Consider the following 21,320-nt stretch of genomic DNA (forward strand, 5'->3'; position numbering starts at 1 on the left):
GGTATTTTTGATGGTTAAAAAAATAAACCCATTACAAACTTTGGAATTCATGTCCTCTGGTTTCTAAGTATGTGTCTGTATTTCTCAAAGTTCATCTTTTTGATGCCAACTTTGGTAACAAAAACTGGGTTCAAGTAGCTTTATTCCAATTATGATACATACCACACCAACAACTTGGCATTTCAAACAGGAAAGATGTTCGAATTTCCAAATACCTTGGACACAAAAATCAGCACTTGTATTACAGAGACCAAAACAGTAAAGATATGAATTAATTTCTCATGACAGACCTTTTTCTGGTTGATGTCCATCTGGCTTCTATTAACAACTCCAATGATGCCAAGCTTGACAGGTATCACTGAAAAATTGTAACAGTTTATCATTACATGTCTATCATGTACTGTGTCAAAATGAGGCACATTTCATTTCAAAAGTAGCTCACTTTACCCTATTTTAGGTTTTCGTCTAATTTCAAAGGTCAAATTGCTGCATTTTGAAATACATGTACAGAGAATATCTGTGACCGTTTAGAAAAATCTGCTATCTGCAGACCTACGTTAACAGTAAGAAATATTTTACCTGCAGATGCATACAATGTTCAAATAATTTTTACCCCGAGCCATGTTTTATACATCAGAGAAATTATGAATATCTAATGACAGAATTGGTAAAAAAAAATGTAAATTAAAGTCCTAATTTATTTTGAGATCCTACATTAAAGTTTAGAATTTCTTTTTTGCTTTTGCTGTCCTTGTTTTGAAGCTCTAGTTAGTTCTATCAATTTTGATGAAACATGTCACACATTACTACATCAGATTAATGCTGTTTATCAATGTATACCTCTTCCACAAAGTATATCCACTGCATCAGTGCCAGCATCCATGAGATCCAGTTTAGTGATTACAGCAAGAGTTCTCCTCCCTGTAAGAAAGCCAAACATATGAAATAATTTTACAGACTTCTAAGAGGGCAAGGATTCCAACCTGACGGTCTTCCAATGTCATAAGATGATATCACATACACAAGCACTTTCAACTGGTACTCAGCATCGATGACAAAATAGTGATAGTTATCACCTAAATCTAAGATGATTCAAGGAATGAAGTTGTTGCTCCACTTACCATCTGGATCTACCTCCTTAGCAAGCTTGAGTGCCTCAGATGTGGCCATGTCCGTGTTGGCAGCAGTGACGGCAAGAATGATAGAATTAGGGTTGCTGATGTATTGAAGGATGATGTCACGGATTTGAACTTCTATGTCTTCTGGCTGGTCCCCAACAGCAACCTGTATGACAAAGAGGGTAAAGGTCAAAGTTAACTTTTTCCAGGAAATTACTTTGTCTCTATGTGGGCAGATTTCAAGTAACAAGAAAGCTGCTTGTGAAGGAAAAGGGACCATACTACTGACAATACTGCAAATATACCAGTATACCCACAGAGCATAAGGCTTACAGATAAGTTGTGATGATTACCTTTGTAAGACCAGGCAGATCAACCAGGGTCAAGTTCAATACTTTGGGTGAGAAGATTTTGAGATTGATAGGATCGGGACAGATACCCTGCAAGGAAGCAAACAGAAAAGAAGACATTAAGAAGAGTACTGAAGAATTAACTGATTTTAAATCTAAGTTACTTTAAGGGTTCATCCAAAAACAATACAAAAATCAACAACAAATATTTACATCCCCTAACCACAACCTACAGTGCATCGCCCCACATTATTAGTACCATCCTAGTTATGAACAGCTTTTTCTTTAGTGGTGGTCTATGTATTTTGCCAAAACTATACTTCAGATTTGAGCTCGGCAACTCGTGACCATATTTTAAAGTGTTTTGAACATTTGAATACAGCTGTCAATGGCATTTATGTAGGGGAAGACTCCATGCACTCTCCTCATGAAAAAAAAAACACAAACGACTAACAATAGAAGATACAGGTTACTCATCCCCCCTCCCACACAGACATACACATAGATGTAGCTACCAGTAAACCCCCTCATGAGCCAATCAAGGGTCTATCCTTGACTTGTCAATGTCATTTGTAAACTATGAGGCAGACTATATGTTACCAATATCAAGCACGTTTGTACCTTATTAGCACCAGCCATGCGATCAGTTTCATTTTGAATCTCCTGTCGAATCTCATCAAAGTCAGTGTAGATCTTGTTCTTGGTGTGAAGAAACTTACCCCATTCCTCTGCCTGAATTTCATCTGCAAGAAGATTTAACCAAATCAAGCCACACAATCCTGTCAAGTTTATCTATTCCTGACAGTGAAATGTAAACAACATCCAAGCAGGAACTTTCTTAATGTTTCAGTTTGTGATGAAGATTAACACTGAATACTTCTGTAAATAATAAGATATTTTAATTTCTTAGGATTATCCAAAGTCCTAAACAAGAAGAATTGAACAGTTTATTATTTTAACCAATTCCAAATTAAATTTATGGCTAAATGGAACAAATACAATTTCAATTTGTTTGGAATTAAGTTTCAGAAGTATTTAAAAAGCTGAATCGTGCTTTGGAAACTCAACAGCCTCACCAGTTTTTCATTCCAATCATCAACACTTCAAATTGGAAAGAAACAAACTACTTGGTGAAATACAACTATTCCACTGACAAAAGGAAACGGAATTAATGAATGCAAACCAAAAAAAAAGGAAAATTCAAACAACTACAGGGTTACATGATCCCTTGACATAAACATGTGACATCTACAGTACAAATGGAACAAGCATTTCGTTTCACATGACGACATACACGAAAACTCTCAAACTCTGCGGTTAACATGCGGTGATGAAAGCCTCAACATTATTCCAGGGAACAGGCAAGATACTGAACTTATAACAATTCGGGGCAAAAGTTCATCATAAAAATAGTCTTTGTACTCACCACCAGGACCAATTCCATATTGGTTACCTAAGGAATTAAGTAACTATACATGTACGTAGATTGTGGTGGTTTGAAGGGGAAAAGGTTCTCAAACATACTGAAATGAAGATTTCTTGTACACATTCAGTACCAATAATTTGTTAATTTTGTTACATTTTCAAATGGACACACAAATTTGGTATAAAGTCACGTGGGAAATTAATCTTTAGCTAAGACTCAGTGAGAAATCACTTCAAGTCCACATACTGCAGGCCTTTATCGAGAAATGATGTAATATTGAATACTTCTACATCACTTCATCAAAAGACATGTTACCACCATTATTTCTACAAGTCAACAAACTCTCGGCTATAATCCCAGGAACATTTCTCAAAAGAGGAGCTGAGATTTTTGTCTTTTGGATACACTACCTTCTCCGTCGGCTCCGACAGTCTTGGTGTCATTAGCATCAATGTGAATCATCTGTAATACCAATGGTCTTCTGGTTACTATCCCACTCCCTACAGGGAAAAGTTGAAAAAAGGGTAAGACTGCATGTTTGAGTATGGAGAAATATTATAAAGACACTAATAAACTTCACAACACAGCATGAAAAGAACTACCTACAACCTAAAGGAGGAGTCTAAAGAAGGATATTCACCTGCTTAAGTGGCACCTTATTGATATGTAGAAGAATCAGTTGCTATGCATCAATTTATGCTGAGCTCCGTTTTGAACCATAGTAGTCTAGTGTTGGCATTATGTGAGATTTCATAGTTGATTGTATATGAAGAAAAATGGTAGACTGGGGTCTTAGGGAATTGCAACAACTCCGTTGGCTCTCTGATTACCTGTACATGTATTTCTTTGATTTCACACAATTTTAGAACTTTGAGAGGGGAATTCCCTCCTGCATCACAAACAATATTGATAATAAAAGCTGGTACTCTCACTAAAACACAGCATTTAAAACACTTGGATCTGTCAGCACTGTCTTTGATTACCTGTTACCACTAGCTCGATATCCCTGACAACAAATGACCAGTAAAGAATGAAACCGACACGCACCTCTTCACTAAATTAGGTATTGCCCAATGGTCAATATTACTTTAGCATTGGACAGATCTACAATCTGTATCTTGTTGAAATACTCAATAACATCATCCATCAATTTACAGAATCATTTAAATGATATACTGACATTTATGATCATTACATTGTAGGGGATTACTGCAGCATGTACAAGAACAGCCATGCCAATCTTCTGGCACCTAAACAACTTCTCTGCCACCTAATTTTGTCACATTCCACAATGCTGCACATGCTACTTATAACTACTGGCTAGTGATCACTTTACCAAACAGTTTCACTGATCAGTGTTATATTTCTGAGTAGGTGAACAGCTAGCAGTGAACCCTTGTCTGTTTTACAAGTTGCCCAAACTTATGCAAGTAATGCAAATGAAAGTGACTTAATGCTTTGAGAGAAGGTTTCACACCAGGATACTGAAAATATTTCCAGCATAATTTGTCAAACACAAAAACAAAAACATGGGACCTATTTCCTTGAATGTTTCTGTCATTTAAAAACAAGTTGCTGCTGTATATTCAAAAATGCAATGAACAACACAACCTTCAAGTGAGTGTGACACACTGGTGGCAAAACCAGATAGGAAATACTCAATGTAACTAGATTGTCATCACAATGTTGTGTGATAAAGTACACAGAAGACTATTTCAAGAATACTGATAACATCGTTCATCAAGTATCATTAGTAATCCATTGTTTTGTTAGCTATGGACCTTTGATCATAGTATTGCTTCATGGAATTGGAAGGAAATTAACAAGGAGTTTTTCTAAAGTGATAATGCAAACAAAGCCTGGGACAAATTTCTTTCCTGCTAAGGAATCCCAGAGCAATGCAGTATTGATGAATTCATCGATAAACAGATGAAACTAAACTTGTGAGGCAGCAACAAAGTGTGATGTCACCAGACTAACCTGACCATGACTCCACTGGAAGGTAAATTCCATTGGGAAATACATGTACATGTATGTGGGAGTCATGACATCATACCGTGTGTGGGTAGAAAGGAGTTTACAATGTGTCATAAAGGTCAAGGCACAAGGGCAATTTATGCTGCTTGAACTATGAGTATCAATGTTTATTGGTAAAATAAGGAACCGATATGCTCAAAAGAACTTTTTTATTGTTGAAAACCAAACTGAGATATACATGAATCTTTAAAGGTCAACTTGTTATTGAGTGACAATTGGTACATAACTTAATATTGGAAGAGATTTATGCAGTTATTTCATTTGAATGAGAAACAAAGTGAGACCACATTGAACATCTTACCTCTTGGTAAGAAGTCTCTCCCAACCAGGTTCTCTAAAACAGAACTTTTTCCACTACTCTGTAGACAATAAAATACAAGAAAAGACAAATGTTTCATTGTACGATTTCCTAAACTGGCACAATAGATGTACACATACTGAAGAAATGGCACCGAAAACTAAATGGTCACTAGGAAATAACTACACGTAGTACAGCCAGTGATTGGTGCAAAATGTCACAATATAAAAATCAGAAGTACATAAAAGAAATAAACCAAAGACCGTCAAATAGAATTTAAGTCTCTGAACAACAGGACGCACTTGCTATACAAGTGCATCCATTATCTACATGTACACTGTCATTGTGCATTTCAACAATGTCTGATGTTGGAAATGTGGGAAGAATGTTTCTTGATCTGACTTTTTCAGGCCTGATATTATAAGATGAATGGCCACTGTTCAATGAAGTTTTATTCTTTCTGCCTGATTCATCAAGAACATCTCTTTCAGAGTTTCTTTCTTTACACCCAGCATGCCCAGGTCTGGGATTAAAAGAGACACTTTACAGGTTAGAGATTCAGCGTTTTTAAAATGTATTTGTAGCATAGGCAATGGATATTTGACTAGTCCTCCAATGTTTAATCAATCCATATCCTATGGTCAGCCCTGTTTTAATTTAGGAAGTCTGCACATGATCTTACCATCCCACAATCATAACTCCGTAGTAAGGGGGAAGGAAGATATTCTACATGGTAAGCTCCTGACCTACATGTACATGCACTTGTAAATTGATTGGAAGCCAGAGGGCACTATATATCATATATAATCACCAGTTTTGTGAAATGAAGGCAAAATTTAATGCGCACAAGTTTCCATTTTTAAACATGCTGAAAATTAGTCATGTGTAGCCCACCAATAGCCGCGCTTGCTCCACATCTTGGTTCGACCATTTTCAGTGGCCAGGTGGCGGAGGTTAGCTGTTCGATGTCAAGACATCTAAACTGCTGCCAAAGTTTTGAAAGAGTCCATTGGTGCATGTAGTATCTTATCGCTCAGTCCGTTTATTACATGTCTTGACATGGAACAGCCGCTGAGATGACGAGGGGTCAAGTGACGTAATGCTCAACGACCTTATTTTAAAGATGGCGACTGTGAGAGTGAGCCCGTTAGATTGAATGGATAAAGGAAAAAAGACTGGAAAATACCTGAATAACATGAGTGAAATCATTCAATAAACGGTATTTAGAAAACGGAAAGGTCAAGAATCATGTTCGTATGCAAAAGAAATTGCACCCACGATTGTAAGTGGGTGCGCCAAAAATGTTCAGTACTCCGACACGAAATTACGCATACGTACGGATGTGTGGCTAAGGATAAATCGGGAGTGATCCGTGCCACACTAGTGGGGCTACACGGTCCATAACCAACTCAGTCCCGAGTCAATTCGGTCCCAAGTCAACTCAGTCCAAAATCAACTCGGTCCCAAATCGACTTGGTCCCATTTAGCAGTTGCAACCGCGAAGGCTACTTTTCAAGCATAGCGTAGATGGGCTAAAGTCTTTCAAGCTTAGTGTAGATTGAAAAATGTAGGCCCTATGCCTCTTAGAATCCCTTGGCCTATCTTGTGCAGTTGTCAGTGGTCATGTGGTTGTGGAGGAAGTGACCCGACCATCATGTACCGCCCAATGAAATAATTAATGATCTCCGACGTTGACTTGGGACCGAGTTGACTCGGACCAAGTTGGTTATGGACCGAGCGAGTTGACCGGTACCCTCCCGGCTTATGGAACTCTTTCCAGAAAGAATTTTTGAAAGTTAAATACTACAGTACAGGCCTAGGCTTTGTACCTGTGTTCCAACCACGACGATCTGCGGCAATTGTATAACATCGGAACCAACAGTATTGAAGACATCTTGAAGTTTATTTATCACTGGTATAAGGGCCTCCATCTTGATATATTGGGCTGGAAAATCAGAGCAAAATCGCAGCGGGAAGTTCCCACTTTTCACACCCTTTGCGAAATGACAAGCTTCTTCAGTTCTTCAGTTGATTTTCATGAAATAGTGTGATGCTTCGGGATACATGAGAAGTGATCTGGAAGAAGTCTGGGAGCCAGACCAAATGCTGCGGTTCCTTGAACAAGTGGTGGCGCCCTGTGATGCTAAAAAGTAAGTGCACAAATTTGCGATTTTTCAAAGGCAAGGATGTGAGAGAATTTGCATTTCAGTCATGTCAATAATCGATAATTGTAGGCCTATATGTAGGTTAAACTGCTTGCTCTATGGTTTCATAGAATGTATCTTATGGTACAGTATCTACCGGTAAAACTTAAAGTTAAACAGGTCAGGCCTGGTCTCTTGCTGCAATTCGGCTAGCCAAGAGGTCTCATACTCAGCCTACTGCCTAGTAGTAGTACCATGGAGGAATAAAACACACGGTAGTACCATTGCCTTCCTCCATGCTAGTACTGCTACTAGTAGTACTACAAGGCCCTAGGCTTAGTACATGTATGTTCACTCCCATGCCCTTGTGCACCACTTACATGACTTAGTTGAGAGTAAGCACATGTGCATTTACTGTGAATTTCGAGACAGATGATGTGGGACTTCGTTTCTCAACACTTTTTTCCATGGATGGAGACCGTAATTTATTTTTAACAAAGTACAAAAAAGTAAAGTTCATGATGGAGATAGTCTGATAACTAAAAACTGATTAGACAATATTAAACCACTGTATTATATGAACCCAGCTGCACAGACTTTGAAACAAATTCGGAAAACGTGATTAAAACAAAAATAAACACAATCAGATTTGAATTTGAAAGAAAAGATGTCCACGGTTTTTTCCATTTTTAAAACATCCTTCTCCAATTTATCCAAACAAGCCAAATAAAGTGTATTAAGACCCAATGAAAATATTGGTAGAATTTTCAAGCTATTACGAATTGAATATTTTGCACAAGAATCATTGTCCATTGTTCTGCATGTAAACATTTACGTGCGTTGATGGAGTACATAGGACAGTACATGCACAGTATATGTACATGCACATAGTGTGCACACATAAATCATGGCTGACCAGTCGAAAGAGAGCCAAAATTGAAATTGATCAAACTAACATAGGACAATTCGCAATAGCATAAACATGACATGGTGACCTTTTTCAAACACTCTTTCAGTTATCAAGATATGCAGCATGTGTGGAAAAACTGGAGAACAATTCAAATTTCGAGTTTAAAATACCCTTTTTGCATTCGGAAATGTAACGTACAGGGACATCTTTCACTGCATTTTCTCCCAAATATCACTTATGATTAACAACGAACACAAAACAAAATGAATAAAATATAAATGGTATAAATTCAGCAAACTTTTACACAATGCGAAAGATCTCTGCAGGTGGATTTTGGTTTAGTCGTTAGCTGGCTGGCACCGCCATTATACAAGCAACTGAAAGTGACCACGACTCTCCCAAATTCTAGTGCATGCACACAAACTAATCGATAAGGGCGAACATTCATATAGGAAGTACTAGCATGGAGCAGTGACTGACAGTTCTCTGAGTACCTATGATGTAAGCCCTATAGTGTCTAGTTGGGCAAGTCCAACTGCCATGCTGAGATATAATGATTGTTTAACTTGAACTTTTCATTTATTTTTGCAGGGTATTCAAACAGTCTTTCTGATTATGCGACAACTCTGAAATTCAACAGTAGCAATGTCATATCTTCATGATATTTGCCTTGATGAGATTGCTCTTGAAGGACTAGATGGTGAAGATCCCAACAGTTTTCTGTTGTTTATGAAATATGTAGCTCTACATATGTATGATTAATTAATGTGTTCTGGTTCTCAGCAACATTTCAACTGAAGAAAAAAATTGTCATAACTAAATATCACTGAACTGACTAGTATGCCTAGAAATTGTCATAGAAGTTGATTTGATTGGTTTTATTGAAAAACAAAATGATCAAGAATGGCAGTTTTTGCACCTGTAATTTTTTACTGCAGCATAACTGTCCTCTCAAAGATGAGTGATTTAAATGGTTGAATGGATATATTTCTCATTACAGGAATCACGCTGGCCTGCTTATGGTGTCGCTTAGACCAGCGTCTTCCCAAATTCCCCTTGGCTCTAGACCCAAAAAGCAAGCAGTTTCTCTGGAAAGGCATCATTGCAAGCCAAGATGTAGCATTTTACCATCTCCCAATACCAAGGGATCTACCTGCATTCCCTCATGAGTTTAGGACAATAGATGAGACCACAGGGATTGTCTCTCTTCAGGACAAGGTAAACAAGAATGTCTATTTGGAATTCAAACACAGTCAAATTTCAACTGTAAGGGTTTGAAAGTTAGAAATAGAATCCAAAATGTCCTGTAAACTTGTCTGAATTGTTCCATTGTTCATGTTGTAGCAGAAATACAGATCAATTAGTCATTGAATGTTACCATTGGAAAGGATGCACCTCTTCTGTGCAGCTGGTTTTCAGTTTTCCCTCTGAGATATGTCTGTCTTATTTTTGGTTCAATTTGTGCTTAGCAATATGTTACATTTCCACTCAGCCACTCTTCTCACAGTCTGGAAAATTTTTTCAGGTCTCCAGAAATGAATACCCAGCATGTATCATCAATAACTCAGAGACTGATGGGATACAAGGGTCCTGCGCCACTTTTAATGAGAGAGTTGACATCAGTGAAGAGGTTAGAGGTCATGACAGAGGGAATGTGATGACCTTGGAGGAGGTGCAAGAAAGGTGAGTGACGTTGGTTTTGGTAAGGACTAAAATCATTCAGGGTTGATCGCAAATTATTCATGCTTGAAGAACAAACTGTAGAAAGCCAGGCATTGGGGATTTGTACAGTAACCCTTTAATTGTCCAAATCCACTGAGAGGTTTTACAGGAACGTTTAGGATTAAATAGTGAGACTACAACCAACAATGAATGCGATACTCCTTGAAAGTTGAAGTCCAAAGATAGTGCTATTGATTATGGTTTTAATCGTGAGATCTCCACTACCATACAGTCATTTTACACTGTTGCCTGTTTTACGGGCAGTCCAGTGACCAACAGTTTTATTACCAATCCATCTCATAGATGGGGAGATTCCCTTGTTGTGGTAGGCAGTCAAGAGCTACGATTTGCTGCCTTGGTGGGACCTAATGGTGACCAATCAGTAGAGCTGAGTGACACAAAGTATTGCTTCTTGGAGTACATCGGCAGACAACGCCATCATAGTGTTGATCAACTAGACTTTGCTCGATTATTCAATCTGACTGCTGCATCTATACATGGCTATCGGAAAGAGTTAATCAAGAGGCAATTCGTTGACAAGAGAGTGAGTCAAATCAGCTGTAAAACCTTCCACTCTTCACATTACTCTTGACTCACCTAAATCTTCTGAGAATTATATATCAAAATGTACTCATTTATATTGGCTATCGACATCTTTTTTTTTTTCATTTTACTGTTTGTTTTTGTTATCGTTGTTTTGTTCCCAGTTTTACTCCTTTCAAAATCTTGATGTATCATGTAGCCTTGGGATGTATTCTTATCACCTCAGGCTCTTAGTCATTGCCTTTCACACTCTCTTTATCTGCAAGATATTGAGTCTGTGTTTCAGAGTAACGCCATTTCTTGCTCAACATTTGCACCCACAGATTGTCTTGTGTGATATTTCCAAGAAAGCTAAGAACTCCATCTTTCTGACACTTCAGCGATTTAGTCACCTGGCCAGCCGCAGTAACATGAGTCTCCCTCACCTTATTGGCAACAGCATCACACAATTCCTGGATGAGCAACCCCAGAAGACAGCTGGCTTTGAGCTGATCGAAGAGAGACTTGCCAAGAAACTGCCATATTTGGTGTGAATCATTATCTTAAGAAAATACTTTCATAATAGATAATCACTTGCCCAAAGGTTGTTCTTCTCATTCACAGATACTTTTGTTTGTACACATTCTGTCCAAAACTGAGTTGTACACACTCTACAGTAAATGAATTGAAGCTGCATTGCATGCATGCATCATGTCCTTGCTTAACTTTCAAGTAGCTCATACAGTGCTAAGTGTTGCCGTCAACTACACTTTCACAGACTGCATCATGGTGTCTTTGCAGGTGTCAAAAAAATCCTGGATGGGGGCCTTGAAGAAGACATATCGGCTGCTGCGTGACATGAAGATTATCCAAGTAGTCCATGATAACAATACTGAGGTTTGTATTTACACATTGTGTCACACTGTGTGCTGTATGATTTGTTCATCATATATCATGTATATATGCTATGGGTTCTATATCATTGAATAAGCAATGGCCAGATGTAGTAGTTTTCTAATATTGAGCTTACCGAGGTTCTAATGTTCTAGCCTCAAACAGTGCTCCTGATAGAGTTGATGCCTTCACTAAGGTTCTTCAGGCTTGCTGGAGTTTTTTCAGGGAATTCTGACTTGGATTCACTTCCCACTAAATTTCATGGGCAACTTTCATTGAAATCTACGTGTAACTCCAGACATCCAATCCATGGATTTAGGTATGGACTCTGTGGAGACTACACCAGAAAGACTTGATTTTGAAAAACGATAGGGTTTGGACTTTATTTTGCCAAGCCAACACAGAGATAATATTCCAATCTCTTGACCGCATGTTTTTTTTTTCTCTAGATGGAGTCTTTGAAACTCTTGAAGAAGTTGAATGATGAGGAAGATGATGTTGCTGAGGATGAGTCTAGCAGTAACTGTGAGAATTTGGTTTCTGTTAAGAGAAAAGCCCACTCAGCAATTACTATTGAAGGGTTTATCTCAAACCCTTACTGGAAATTTAGCCAGAAATTCTACATGATTGAAAAACCTGCTTAATGTAACAAGATACCATATTTAATACTGTGTGTCTCTTGTTCTATGTATTGTACTTACTTCGTCATTCGTGGGCTTTCTGTTAATTCTTTGTCTATTCATGTGCTGGTGTAATTCTTGTGTTTTTATATTTTATGTGACATATGACATACATTTATGTCATATGTTTTTGTCTTAAACAGATTTTTCAAATAAACCATAAAATTTTTGAAAAGCCTTACTCGTTACATTGGAATCTACACTGCATTTAAACATTACTAAAAGATTGGCATATTCGATCAAATCAAAGGAATTTTAACATGCATTGTGTTTGCATGTTCTGCATTGAGAGCTGTACCTGATAAGGAGTGGGAAATCCTCAAAAATGTGTAATATGTAAAAACTGTTACTGGAAGATAGCTTTCAAGAAAGTGAACATTTCATGCTTGTTTTGGAAACAGATGATCCAGCGACTTGTTGTTTAGTGGCAGAGCTGCCTCTCGGGGTCCAAGTCTACAATTTGATTGACAGAATGCAACACCGACCACAGGGTGTTAGCTGTGATGTAAGTTAACCTTGAAGCGATTGGATATAGTGGTGATGTAGTTATGTTACAATAATATCACATGTTTTTTTTTGTTGGTTTTAAAGCTTTTACCAGTCTCCTAGACCAGGGGTACATTTTCTAGCCAGTGCATTTTGTCATTTGCAAACTGTACCCTTATCAAATCTGGTAAAAACACTCTGTTATCAATACCCTCCATCATGATGACCTAATCTTTTGATCTTTTATGAATTTTACAAATCTCTATGCCAATTCCATGGGCTTCTATGTATTTCCTACCTGGTGTGTACATGTCCAGCAGCATCAAGTGAAATTACTTCTCAAAAGGAAAGGCACAGAAATTCTGAAAATCTCAACCCTCAATGATCAGAAATTAACCAGAGTCTTCTCTTCCTTCCCCTACCTCAAGGACTTGACCAAATTTCTTCACTTAGATAGTCGCTTCCTCCAACGCCTGTTAGACAGGAGCCTCTTGAAGTCAAACCTGATTACATACAAGCTGTGCGATGAGGGAAGACAGCTAATACGAAAGTAGGTAAACCTATGGAGAGGAATATCAAATCCATGTTAGCTTATGTGAGTGTGCATATTCAACTTGTGATTGATGAACAATAAGGGGCAATAGGGCCCAGGATTGACTTAATGTTCCCAACTGGGGATTATATATAAAATAATATAAAAGGTCAAATGAGGATCAGTGGTATGCCATGGTTGCTGGTGTTTATGAAGACATGTTTGTGATAGACAGATGCAGTCATCAATGTGTGATTTGGTCTTGTGTCTTGAACAAGTTTAGCTTCCATTGTCATGTGCATAAATGTCAGAGAAAGCCGTAATATTAAAAAAAAAAAACCTGTATGTTTAGGTTCTCTTGAGCTGTACCATTATATGAAAAAGTTTGTTCCTGTGGCTACTGTCGACATTGAAAATTCACAAAAAATGTACATAAAAACTCTAAACTGCATTACTTAGCAAAGTATATTTGTATATTATATTGTGTATCAACCTTGAAAATCTGAAAATACCAATATCAAGTTGTGTCAATGGGCATGGTTAAACATGACTTATTCTGCTTATTTTGTCAGATTCCAAACTGTAAACCAAGTTGTAGAATCAACTCCAAAGAAAGAAGCACACACTGACACTCAGATTGTAGCATCAACATCAGACACCACAGGTACATGTCCTTATCCACGTAAATAACGCCTCTCATATTAAACTTCATTGATTTGTGATGTATCCTACATCCTAGAGTCCTCAAACCAAGTCACTGTAAATACTCCTCAAGACAACACACAGCAGTTGTAAAGTAAAAATCATGCTTATACTGCAGCAAGATCAACTCTGCCAATGCTGAAGAGCATTGGAGTCCAGGTCTATTAGCTAGCACAGTATCTAACTATGGCATTATTTGAAGAGATTAACTGCTTTTATTTTAGGTCAGGCTATATATTGACATCCTTGTCGCATCCTTGTCTTAGGGTTAGATGCGCAAAGTGATTTACAATCATGATTGAACAATTCTAAAATTGGTTTCAAAAGGTAAATGTAATACATTAATTTGTGTCATCTACTTAGCATCCTTAAGCAAGCAGACTTCTGAGAGATATATGAAGAGGCGACAGAAGATTCTAGAGATGATACGTAAAAACAGGGCTCAAGAGGGCTGTTTTGGTATGCTGAGGGTAAGTAAAGTAAGCACCCTTAGGAGTTGACCTGGGGTGCATTGGGTGAAATAAAGCTACAGCTGATGGATTTGCTGCATGTAGTATTCAGACATGAACAAGAAAGGTATATAATGCACGAGTTGAATAGATACATTTCCAAATCTGTGATGGTACAATAGTTTTCAATAGGGTGTCTGATTTATGCAACCAGTTGGAATATGAAGTTACTCAACGAAATCTGCAGGAGACTTACAGTTGTGGAGAAATGTAAATTCTTAAATACCTAGCCAAGGCTAGACTTTGTTTTGATGTTCTTTGCATCACTTCGTTGACAGCGATCAAATGTTATTCACTTGTTCATTGTATTGCATTTCTTTAATCATGCAAATTTGGGATGATTCCAAAATATTTTAGTATCTTATTTGAAGATTTTTGAAATGGGAACACATGTAAGAGCAGTCTGTTTTTTGATAGATGTTAAAAAGAAATCAGAATTCATGTGTGATCTATTCTGCCAGGAGATTCGAAAGGAAGAGAAACAAGAGGGGCGAACCACGAAGTGTGATAGACGATCAGTCTTAAGGTAGGCTCTAGAAAGTAGCAGTCTGTAGATCAGTCTGTCTGTGGGCTGTTTGGACAGTCAGTCTTAAGTTACGTTTCTGTGGGCAGTCCGTAGGGGAACTATGGATGGGTCAGTCTGATAGGTTCTAAGGCTCGCCTAAAAAGGGTGTAAAAGGGGCGAGTGCAACATTTGACCATAGGAACATATTGCTTTCTCTAATGACCATTTTTAATTGCCTTTTGCAGGATTGTTGAACGGCTAGAAAAGGAGGGATTATGCCAGACCTTTTCAACAGTTGTCATGTCAGCTGATGGGCCTATGTCTAGATCGGTAAGGACTCCTATCTGAGTAGAGAGCCTTCTCGTAAATCTACAGTCATATTTTTGCCTGCCAGTGGCAGGCTGTCTATGGCGGGCTGTTGGTACAGAAGCTACAAAATAATTCCCTAGATTTAAAAAAAAATCATGTAGCTATCAAAACTCAAATAGTGAACTTTACACAAACATATTACCTTCCTGAAAAATAATTAGCAAATCTGCATTTTCAGGTAATATTTGTGTTTCTGTACAGTCTGTCCACCCGTAGGAATAGAAGGCTTCATGAGGTTGTCGGTATATCAGTGTATATAATTGATGTGGAATTGTGTCTTTTTATGAAAACACTTTTCTTGCCAACACAGGCTCCTTGCTTCAATTTATAGAACTTCTGTAAAGTATCCCAGGCATCAGAGGTTGAAATCTCTTCTTAGCCCATTTCTTTGTTTAACTTTGTGCCGACTAAAACTGAACCTTACTCAACTTTCTTTTCCAGCTTGTTGATGAACTTAACATGCTTAGGGTCTTAAAATGTACTGAGGAGAAATTCATGTATTGAAGGAATGCATCAAATGAGGAAACCCAAACCAATTTCTTTTTATTTGGAGTTTTTATTTTCACTTTCGCTCCACTAAATTAATTATATTTGAAATAAAAGCACAATGATTTTTTCTCTTTCAGGTCAATTTTGTCCTTGATGCCAATGTAGAGCAGAACGACCCCAAAGTACTTCACATTACTCAGCAGATCAAGTTCCGCATGGCTAATTCCAAGGCTCATTGTCCTGAACCTCATCAATTGAAGAACAAGAGAAGGAAAAAAAGACGGGTAAGTTTCTTGCAGGTTAAATGAAAGTTAAAGGACATGGTAAACCATATTCAAACTTCTTGCAAAGTTTTTTAAAAAATAGTTTGGTTAAAGGTAACATTAAATATTATGATGGCTCTATGTTCCCCATTGTGAATAAAGTAGGAACGTGCCATTAGATTGATAGTCAATAACTCTAGATGGATGTTCCTTTGTTAATTAGAAAACATTTTAAATAAATCACAGACAAAAAATATGACAAAGACAGAAATGAACAAGGGGAGAACATTATCCATAACTGAGTATGTCTTTCAAGCCAATATGATTTATTTGAAAGGTGTAATGCAGAATTGTGCAATTTCCATTCTAAAGATCGTTGGATCAAACAAAGTTAAACAAGGCAAGCCTAAGAAGAAAAAGCAGAGAGTGACGTTTGCCAATAAACGAATCACCGCATACAAGACCTTGGCACAGCCCAGTGATGGAGAGACAAAGCAGGTACCACGATTACGCAACCCAGCTCAGAGTTCCTCAACAGAGAGAAAGAAAAACAGAGAAAATGACAAGGATGATGAGGACATGGACGTATCAGAGGTACATGTAGATTATCTGCTCTGTAACTCAACATTGAATGAGATGTTTTTGTATAAAAAGTGCCCCTTTGGTGTTACTGTAACCTATGTGTGTCACAGGGCCATGCTAAACTGATGCAAGCCCTGCTAAGGGCATGTAATAAAGTTTTCCTGGAATGTATCATCTTTGCATTTACGTCAGTCATCCATTTCAAACAATCCCTATCAACTTGTCTGTACTCTCAAGGAGGTGCTTCTACCCAGATATAGGATGTACGTCTTTGTCTTGCAAGAAACTTGCATTTTTCATGAGTATTGTTCAATTAACCATTATTTGTGTTTCCTGGCTAAATGAGTGTTTTTGTCAATTTTTTTTTATACAGAGACAGCACACAAAGAATAGGACTGTTTATGGCCTCTTGCAAAAAATGGAGAAGATAAGGGTTCTACACAGATTCATGTGGTATGTCCTGTATGGAATGCCAAGGCATCAGTCACGAGAGGCCCTTCAGCCAGGTACAAATATAACTTCTGATCAGAAAGGGATCATCTCGAAACTTTAAACTTGTTATATGTGCACTTAGGAACTGTGAGACATGAAAAATGTGTGTCCAGCTGATTTAGGTTCTTTGACAAAAATTAATAATTTAGTGCATAATTTAAATTGACATGCAGTAAGTGAAATACCTGGATCACATGAAATGGACTTTCTTGTCACATTTGACATCCCTAGACAACAAGTGCTATTTGTACCTGTTTGCTTGCAAAAACCTTCCCTGGTACCCAGAAGGTTTGTCTCATCAGAAGTATTCTGAATGCAACTGGGCTTGTCAGTTAAGATGTCCCTTCATCAAAGACTTACATACATCATTTTTCTAGTTCTGATAATCAATTCTTTTTTCTGAAACATTTTTCTCCCAATGCAGTGCAAGCAGTTTCAGGAGATCAAATTCCGATTATCAAACAAGAATTTGATGAAAACCAGCAAAATGAAGCCACTCAGCAACTCGATAGAACTTTACATGAATCATATACGGCTACCCAGTCACAGTGTCTTGGCATATCCACAAACCAGTCAGGTTTGACTTTACCAGTTGCTAGCCAATCAGATGAACTATCTCAATCCTTCAACAGTGTAAACAATCAGACGGATGTCCTGATTGGTAGACTGGATCATGGTGGTCAGTCGGCCTGTCAATCACAGATGTCTGTACATGCTATTGACCAATCAGAGAAGATGTTTGGTGCTAGCCATGGAAACTCAAATCCATTAGAACCTGTGATTGGTGAAAAAAATAGAAGTGTAGAAGCAGAAGAAACTACTGAGCATATGATAGCAGACAGAAGACAAGACACTTCAACCATTTCAGAAATGAACATCCAAACACATATTCCTGAGACAGCAAACGTGCAATCTGCCACGGATTTACTGGAATTAATTGAATCTGGAAGTCTGCTTGACCAATACACAACATCCTCAGCAACCAGACCAGGGTCCATCTCTGCATCAAGTGTCAGTAATATCAACCATGACCACTCTCCAAGCACATCGGGTCAAGACACCCAGACCCTCATTCCAACCAATGCTAAGGTGTACCTGGATGTGATGGATTGGCGACGCTTTGTCCAGCCGTTACCTGAGCATCAGGATATTCCTAAAGGCTGGTGCTTTCTAGGGGATCTACTCATGTCTATGCCTCTTGTGACATTCTGTGAAATGGTGTCACAAAAATATATGGTAAGGCATCTACTTGCTTTCTTAGGAAGTCCTAAGTTTCAGAAAATTATTTCTGTTCAAGGTTTTTAAAAATCTGTTTTAGGTATATTTAGAGCACAAATATTTGATAAAGTTTTTTTCCCACATACAAAATATTTCAAGGAGAGTGTACCAAAATTTGTAAAAACAAACCTGGGAAATCATGTTTACTGTAACCCCAAACCCTTTTAATATGAGTACATAAGTTCAAATTCAAGTTTGTGTATCTGATCACTCCGCAGATTGAGGGTTTAGAGGTCTATTTAAAGGACCCTCTATTGAGATTGCTTCTTGTGAAAGACCTGCCTGGCAACATCACAAAGAAATTGCTGGGAGAGAGACGTTATCTCTATCGTCTACAGAGTGTTGCGGATCACATGTGCGCATTAGGGCTGGGTGTTTTCTGTGCACGACAGAATGTGGACAAAGAGATGGTGAGAGAAAGGAACTTAATGGGATGTGGTGGGCAAGGGTGATTTTATGATAAATAACCGGATCTTGGCTGTCGTCGGCAGTAGATCATCGGGCATCCAGAAATTTTCACTAACCTGAAAATGGCAGTTTTCATACAAAAGCTTGATATGTGTGAAATGTTGGGCTAATTTCAGGCCTTAACAATGTATATTAAGGCATCTCTGGTCTAAACAAGGTCTAATTAGGTTTCTCTGGCCTTATTTTCAGGCTCTGGTCTAGAATCTGGCTGGCATGCCTGCCAGATGCTGAGGTTTTTGATTTGTTTACTTTTATTATAAAATGTTGTGTCTAAAATAATTCCAAAGGAGACAAAAAACTGCCTATCTGCCTTGAGCTGAAACAATAGAGGGTGCAATTTTCCTAGTAACAGTAGCTCCATTGGTGGAAACTGCTTTGTGCTGGTTTACAAATGTTTATGAAATACATGTTCTGATGGATAAAAGCAAACAGGAAACATGGAAAGGGGAATTGTCAGTGTTATCAACAATTGCAACAAGTTTTTCCTTCTGATCCCTCCAACAGATAAGCATCTACATCTGTCGCAATGTGACTTTGGTAGATACCACTTCAAGTGAGCGTGGCTCATACTTTGTTTCAGACAAATCTTACCCAAGCCAAACGCATTATCTGGGAACACTGGATGATGTAGAGAAGTTCTGGTTTGATATGAAAATGATCTGTATAGATACCCCTCTAGGTGAGTAAAGTTCTCTGGATGTTATGTTTATATAAAATATCTCAGTGGACAGTTCCGAGCAAACGATCACTCTCTAATGATTGATATACTGTACGTTATTTCCTCAGTTTACCTAGTTTTTACCGGTCCTCATCTGAAAGATACCATCTTATTGTTAATAAATATTAAAAGTGCTTGTTTACATATATAAAAATGACTCATGTTTGTCAGTCAGTAAGAGAACATTTACACAGACAAGTGGTGATGGAATTCCCCACAGTAAGAAATGTAGAAGACAGTCCTGTTAATCTGTGTTCACTAAGCGCATACACACTGCACAGAAGGGCAATGAAGAAACCTTAATGATTTCTCAAAGATATTACACTAACACAGCTCAGTCTTGCAAATCAGCATTCTCATTGGGTGTGATGTAATGCACTAACTGCTTGGTTAAGTCATTATACCATCATTTTCCCTGTGGGTGTCATTGTAATGCAAAGTCGTCTATGTAATGATGTGATGGGTGTCAGCCTTGCATGTACACGTAAATGTACAATATCTCACAGCATACAATTTTATGTCTCCACTAATCTTTGTCAATAATAGGCCTTAATGCCTGCAAGCATCCAAATGTCAATATATAAAGATACTGTTTACTGAGACCTTCAAGATCACATTCAGCCTCTTGATGGTAAAAATGGAGGCAATATAACAATATTTAACAGGGTTGGGGGCTGTAATAGCAATGGAAAGGTTTTCCTAACTCTGTGAGATTGTTTTTTTCATACACACGCAGGTTGTGCTGCTAACACCAAGCTGAAGACTGTCACTGACCTAGCTCGGAAAGTAGACAGTTACTTGGACTTAGTAGATGATGGAAGAATTCCAGGAGATGGTATGGGGGCAGGAGGGTTCGATTCCAAACTATTGTGGTAAGTCCTCAGAGGGTACCTGGCCAAAGAAATGAAACCTGTCTTTCTACAAAAAGCAACTTAAATCTTTATGTGATTTAGTGGTCGATTGATTACTCAAGTTGATTGACTTGATTAAAGGTCAATTGATCAATCAATAACCTGGTTGATCAGTTAATTGATTCATTGATGAGTGAATGCATATTCCATTCAGTCAAAGTATTGCAAGAGTGAAGTATCAATAGAAGGAATTGTCATTTTACTCATTCTTAGTGAATTTTTTGTTCTTTGTGAGTTTTTCAGACGGTAAACAAATTTATATACATGTATATCACACTCGTGACTCACAGTCAGAGTTCAAGATACTATGACTCATATCTCAATCTGAAGATAGACTCAAGAATGAGCACTCAATTAGAAATATGGCCTTGTGCAGCTATCTCATGCCCAGCTGTCGGACCTCATGGCTGGAATGTAACATCACTTGCCCTGTGACTCAGATTAGTTTGCTGAGTAATTAACTCATGGAATCCCACAGTCAACACACCTGGCGATGTGCAAGGTTCAGAAATGACCCCTCATCCAACCATTCATTACTCACTTTATGTTTACAGCCATTTGAAGCGAAACTGGACAGTTGACACAATCAATGCCGATTACATGACCAAACAGAGATACCAGAATCGATTTGAAAGGACCACTAACAAAGCAACAGAGAGATTACGTAATCCTCTGAAGCCTAAGACAGTCTTGCTGACCTCAAGAACAGGTAACTTATTATTTAATCCAAAGCACTGCCTTGTTGTATACTTGAATCCAACTATTGTTTGTGTTTGGATGTTGTCATTATAACCTGGGCCTTTCCCCTATTAAAGATCATGCAAGCACATTCTTGCATGCTCAAGAAAGTGTACATTGGAACAATTTAATTGTCCCAGATTCTTTTCAGATTATCAGATGGGCTGATTTGATTGG

The 21,320-nt window shown here is 38.0% G+C and overlaps 2 protein-coding genes across 4 annotated transcripts in view; one reads left to right on the forward strand and one right to left on the reverse strand.

Annotated features, from left to right (window-relative positions):
• Positions 1 to 7,285, reverse strand: part of LOC110988246 (dynamin-1-like protein) — a 15,855-nt gene extending 8,570 nt beyond the window's left edge. The window contains exons 1-9 of one of the 2 annotated variants that reach the window (XM_022251582.2): positions 7,059 to 7,285; positions 5,233 to 5,290; positions 3,305 to 3,394; positions 2,895 to 2,921; positions 2,090 to 2,211; positions 1,472 to 1,558; positions 1,122 to 1,284; positions 841 to 921; positions 291 to 358 (exon numbers count right to left, since the gene is read on the reverse strand). In XM_022251582.2, coding sequence (XP_022107274.1) covers positions 291 to 358; positions 841 to 921; positions 1,122 to 1,284; positions 1,472 to 1,558; positions 2,090 to 2,211; positions 2,895 to 2,921; positions 3,305 to 3,394; positions 5,233 to 5,290; positions 7,059 to 7,160 — 798 coding nt within the window. In that variant the 5' untranslated portion in view covers positions 7,161 to 7,285. The remainder of the gene's footprint in view (positions 1 to 290; positions 359 to 840; positions 922 to 1,121; positions 1,285 to 1,471; positions 1,559 to 2,089; positions 2,212 to 2,894; positions 2,922 to 3,304; positions 3,395 to 5,232; positions 5,291 to 7,058) is intronic. The other variant, XM_087135585.1, reaches the window with a different exon arrangement.
• The window catches only part of LOC110988243 (general transcription factor 3C polypeptide 1-like), a 25,472-nt gene continuing 11,404 nt past the window's right edge, over positions 7,253 to 21,320 (forward strand). The window contains exons 1-22 of one of the 2 annotated variants that reach the window (XM_022251576.2): positions 7,253 to 7,379; positions 8,875 to 8,983; positions 9,284 to 9,501; positions 9,809 to 9,966; positions 10,309 to 10,549; positions 10,872 to 11,075; positions 11,329 to 11,424; positions 11,871 to 11,946; positions 12,503 to 12,606; positions 13,016 to 13,137; positions 13,692 to 13,783; positions 14,185 to 14,291; positions 14,792 to 14,856; positions 15,081 to 15,165; positions 15,831 to 15,977; positions 16,329 to 16,550; positions 16,912 to 17,044; positions 17,455 to 18,266; positions 18,527 to 18,718; positions 19,281 to 19,455; positions 20,231 to 20,366; positions 20,960 to 21,114. In XM_022251576.2, the coding sequence (XP_022107268.2) occupies positions 8,929 to 8,983; positions 9,284 to 9,501; positions 9,809 to 9,966; positions 10,309 to 10,549; positions 10,872 to 11,075; positions 11,329 to 11,424; positions 11,871 to 11,946; positions 12,503 to 12,606; positions 13,016 to 13,137; positions 13,692 to 13,783; positions 14,185 to 14,291; positions 14,792 to 14,856; positions 15,081 to 15,165; positions 15,831 to 15,977; positions 16,329 to 16,550; positions 16,912 to 17,044; positions 17,455 to 18,266; positions 18,527 to 18,718; positions 19,281 to 19,455; positions 20,231 to 20,366; positions 20,960 to 21,114 (3,595 nt within the window). In that variant the 5' untranslated portion in view covers positions 7,253 to 7,379; positions 8,875 to 8,928. The other variant, XM_022251578.2, reaches the window with a different exon arrangement.

This window comes from Acanthaster planci, linkage group LG04 (genome assembly GCF_054643075.1).
Source record: "Acanthaster planci isolate LZ-2023a linkage group LG04, COTS_SCS, whole genome shotgun sequence".
NCBI lineage: Eukaryota > Metazoa > Echinodermata > Asteroidea > Valvatida > Acanthasteridae > Acanthaster > Acanthaster planci.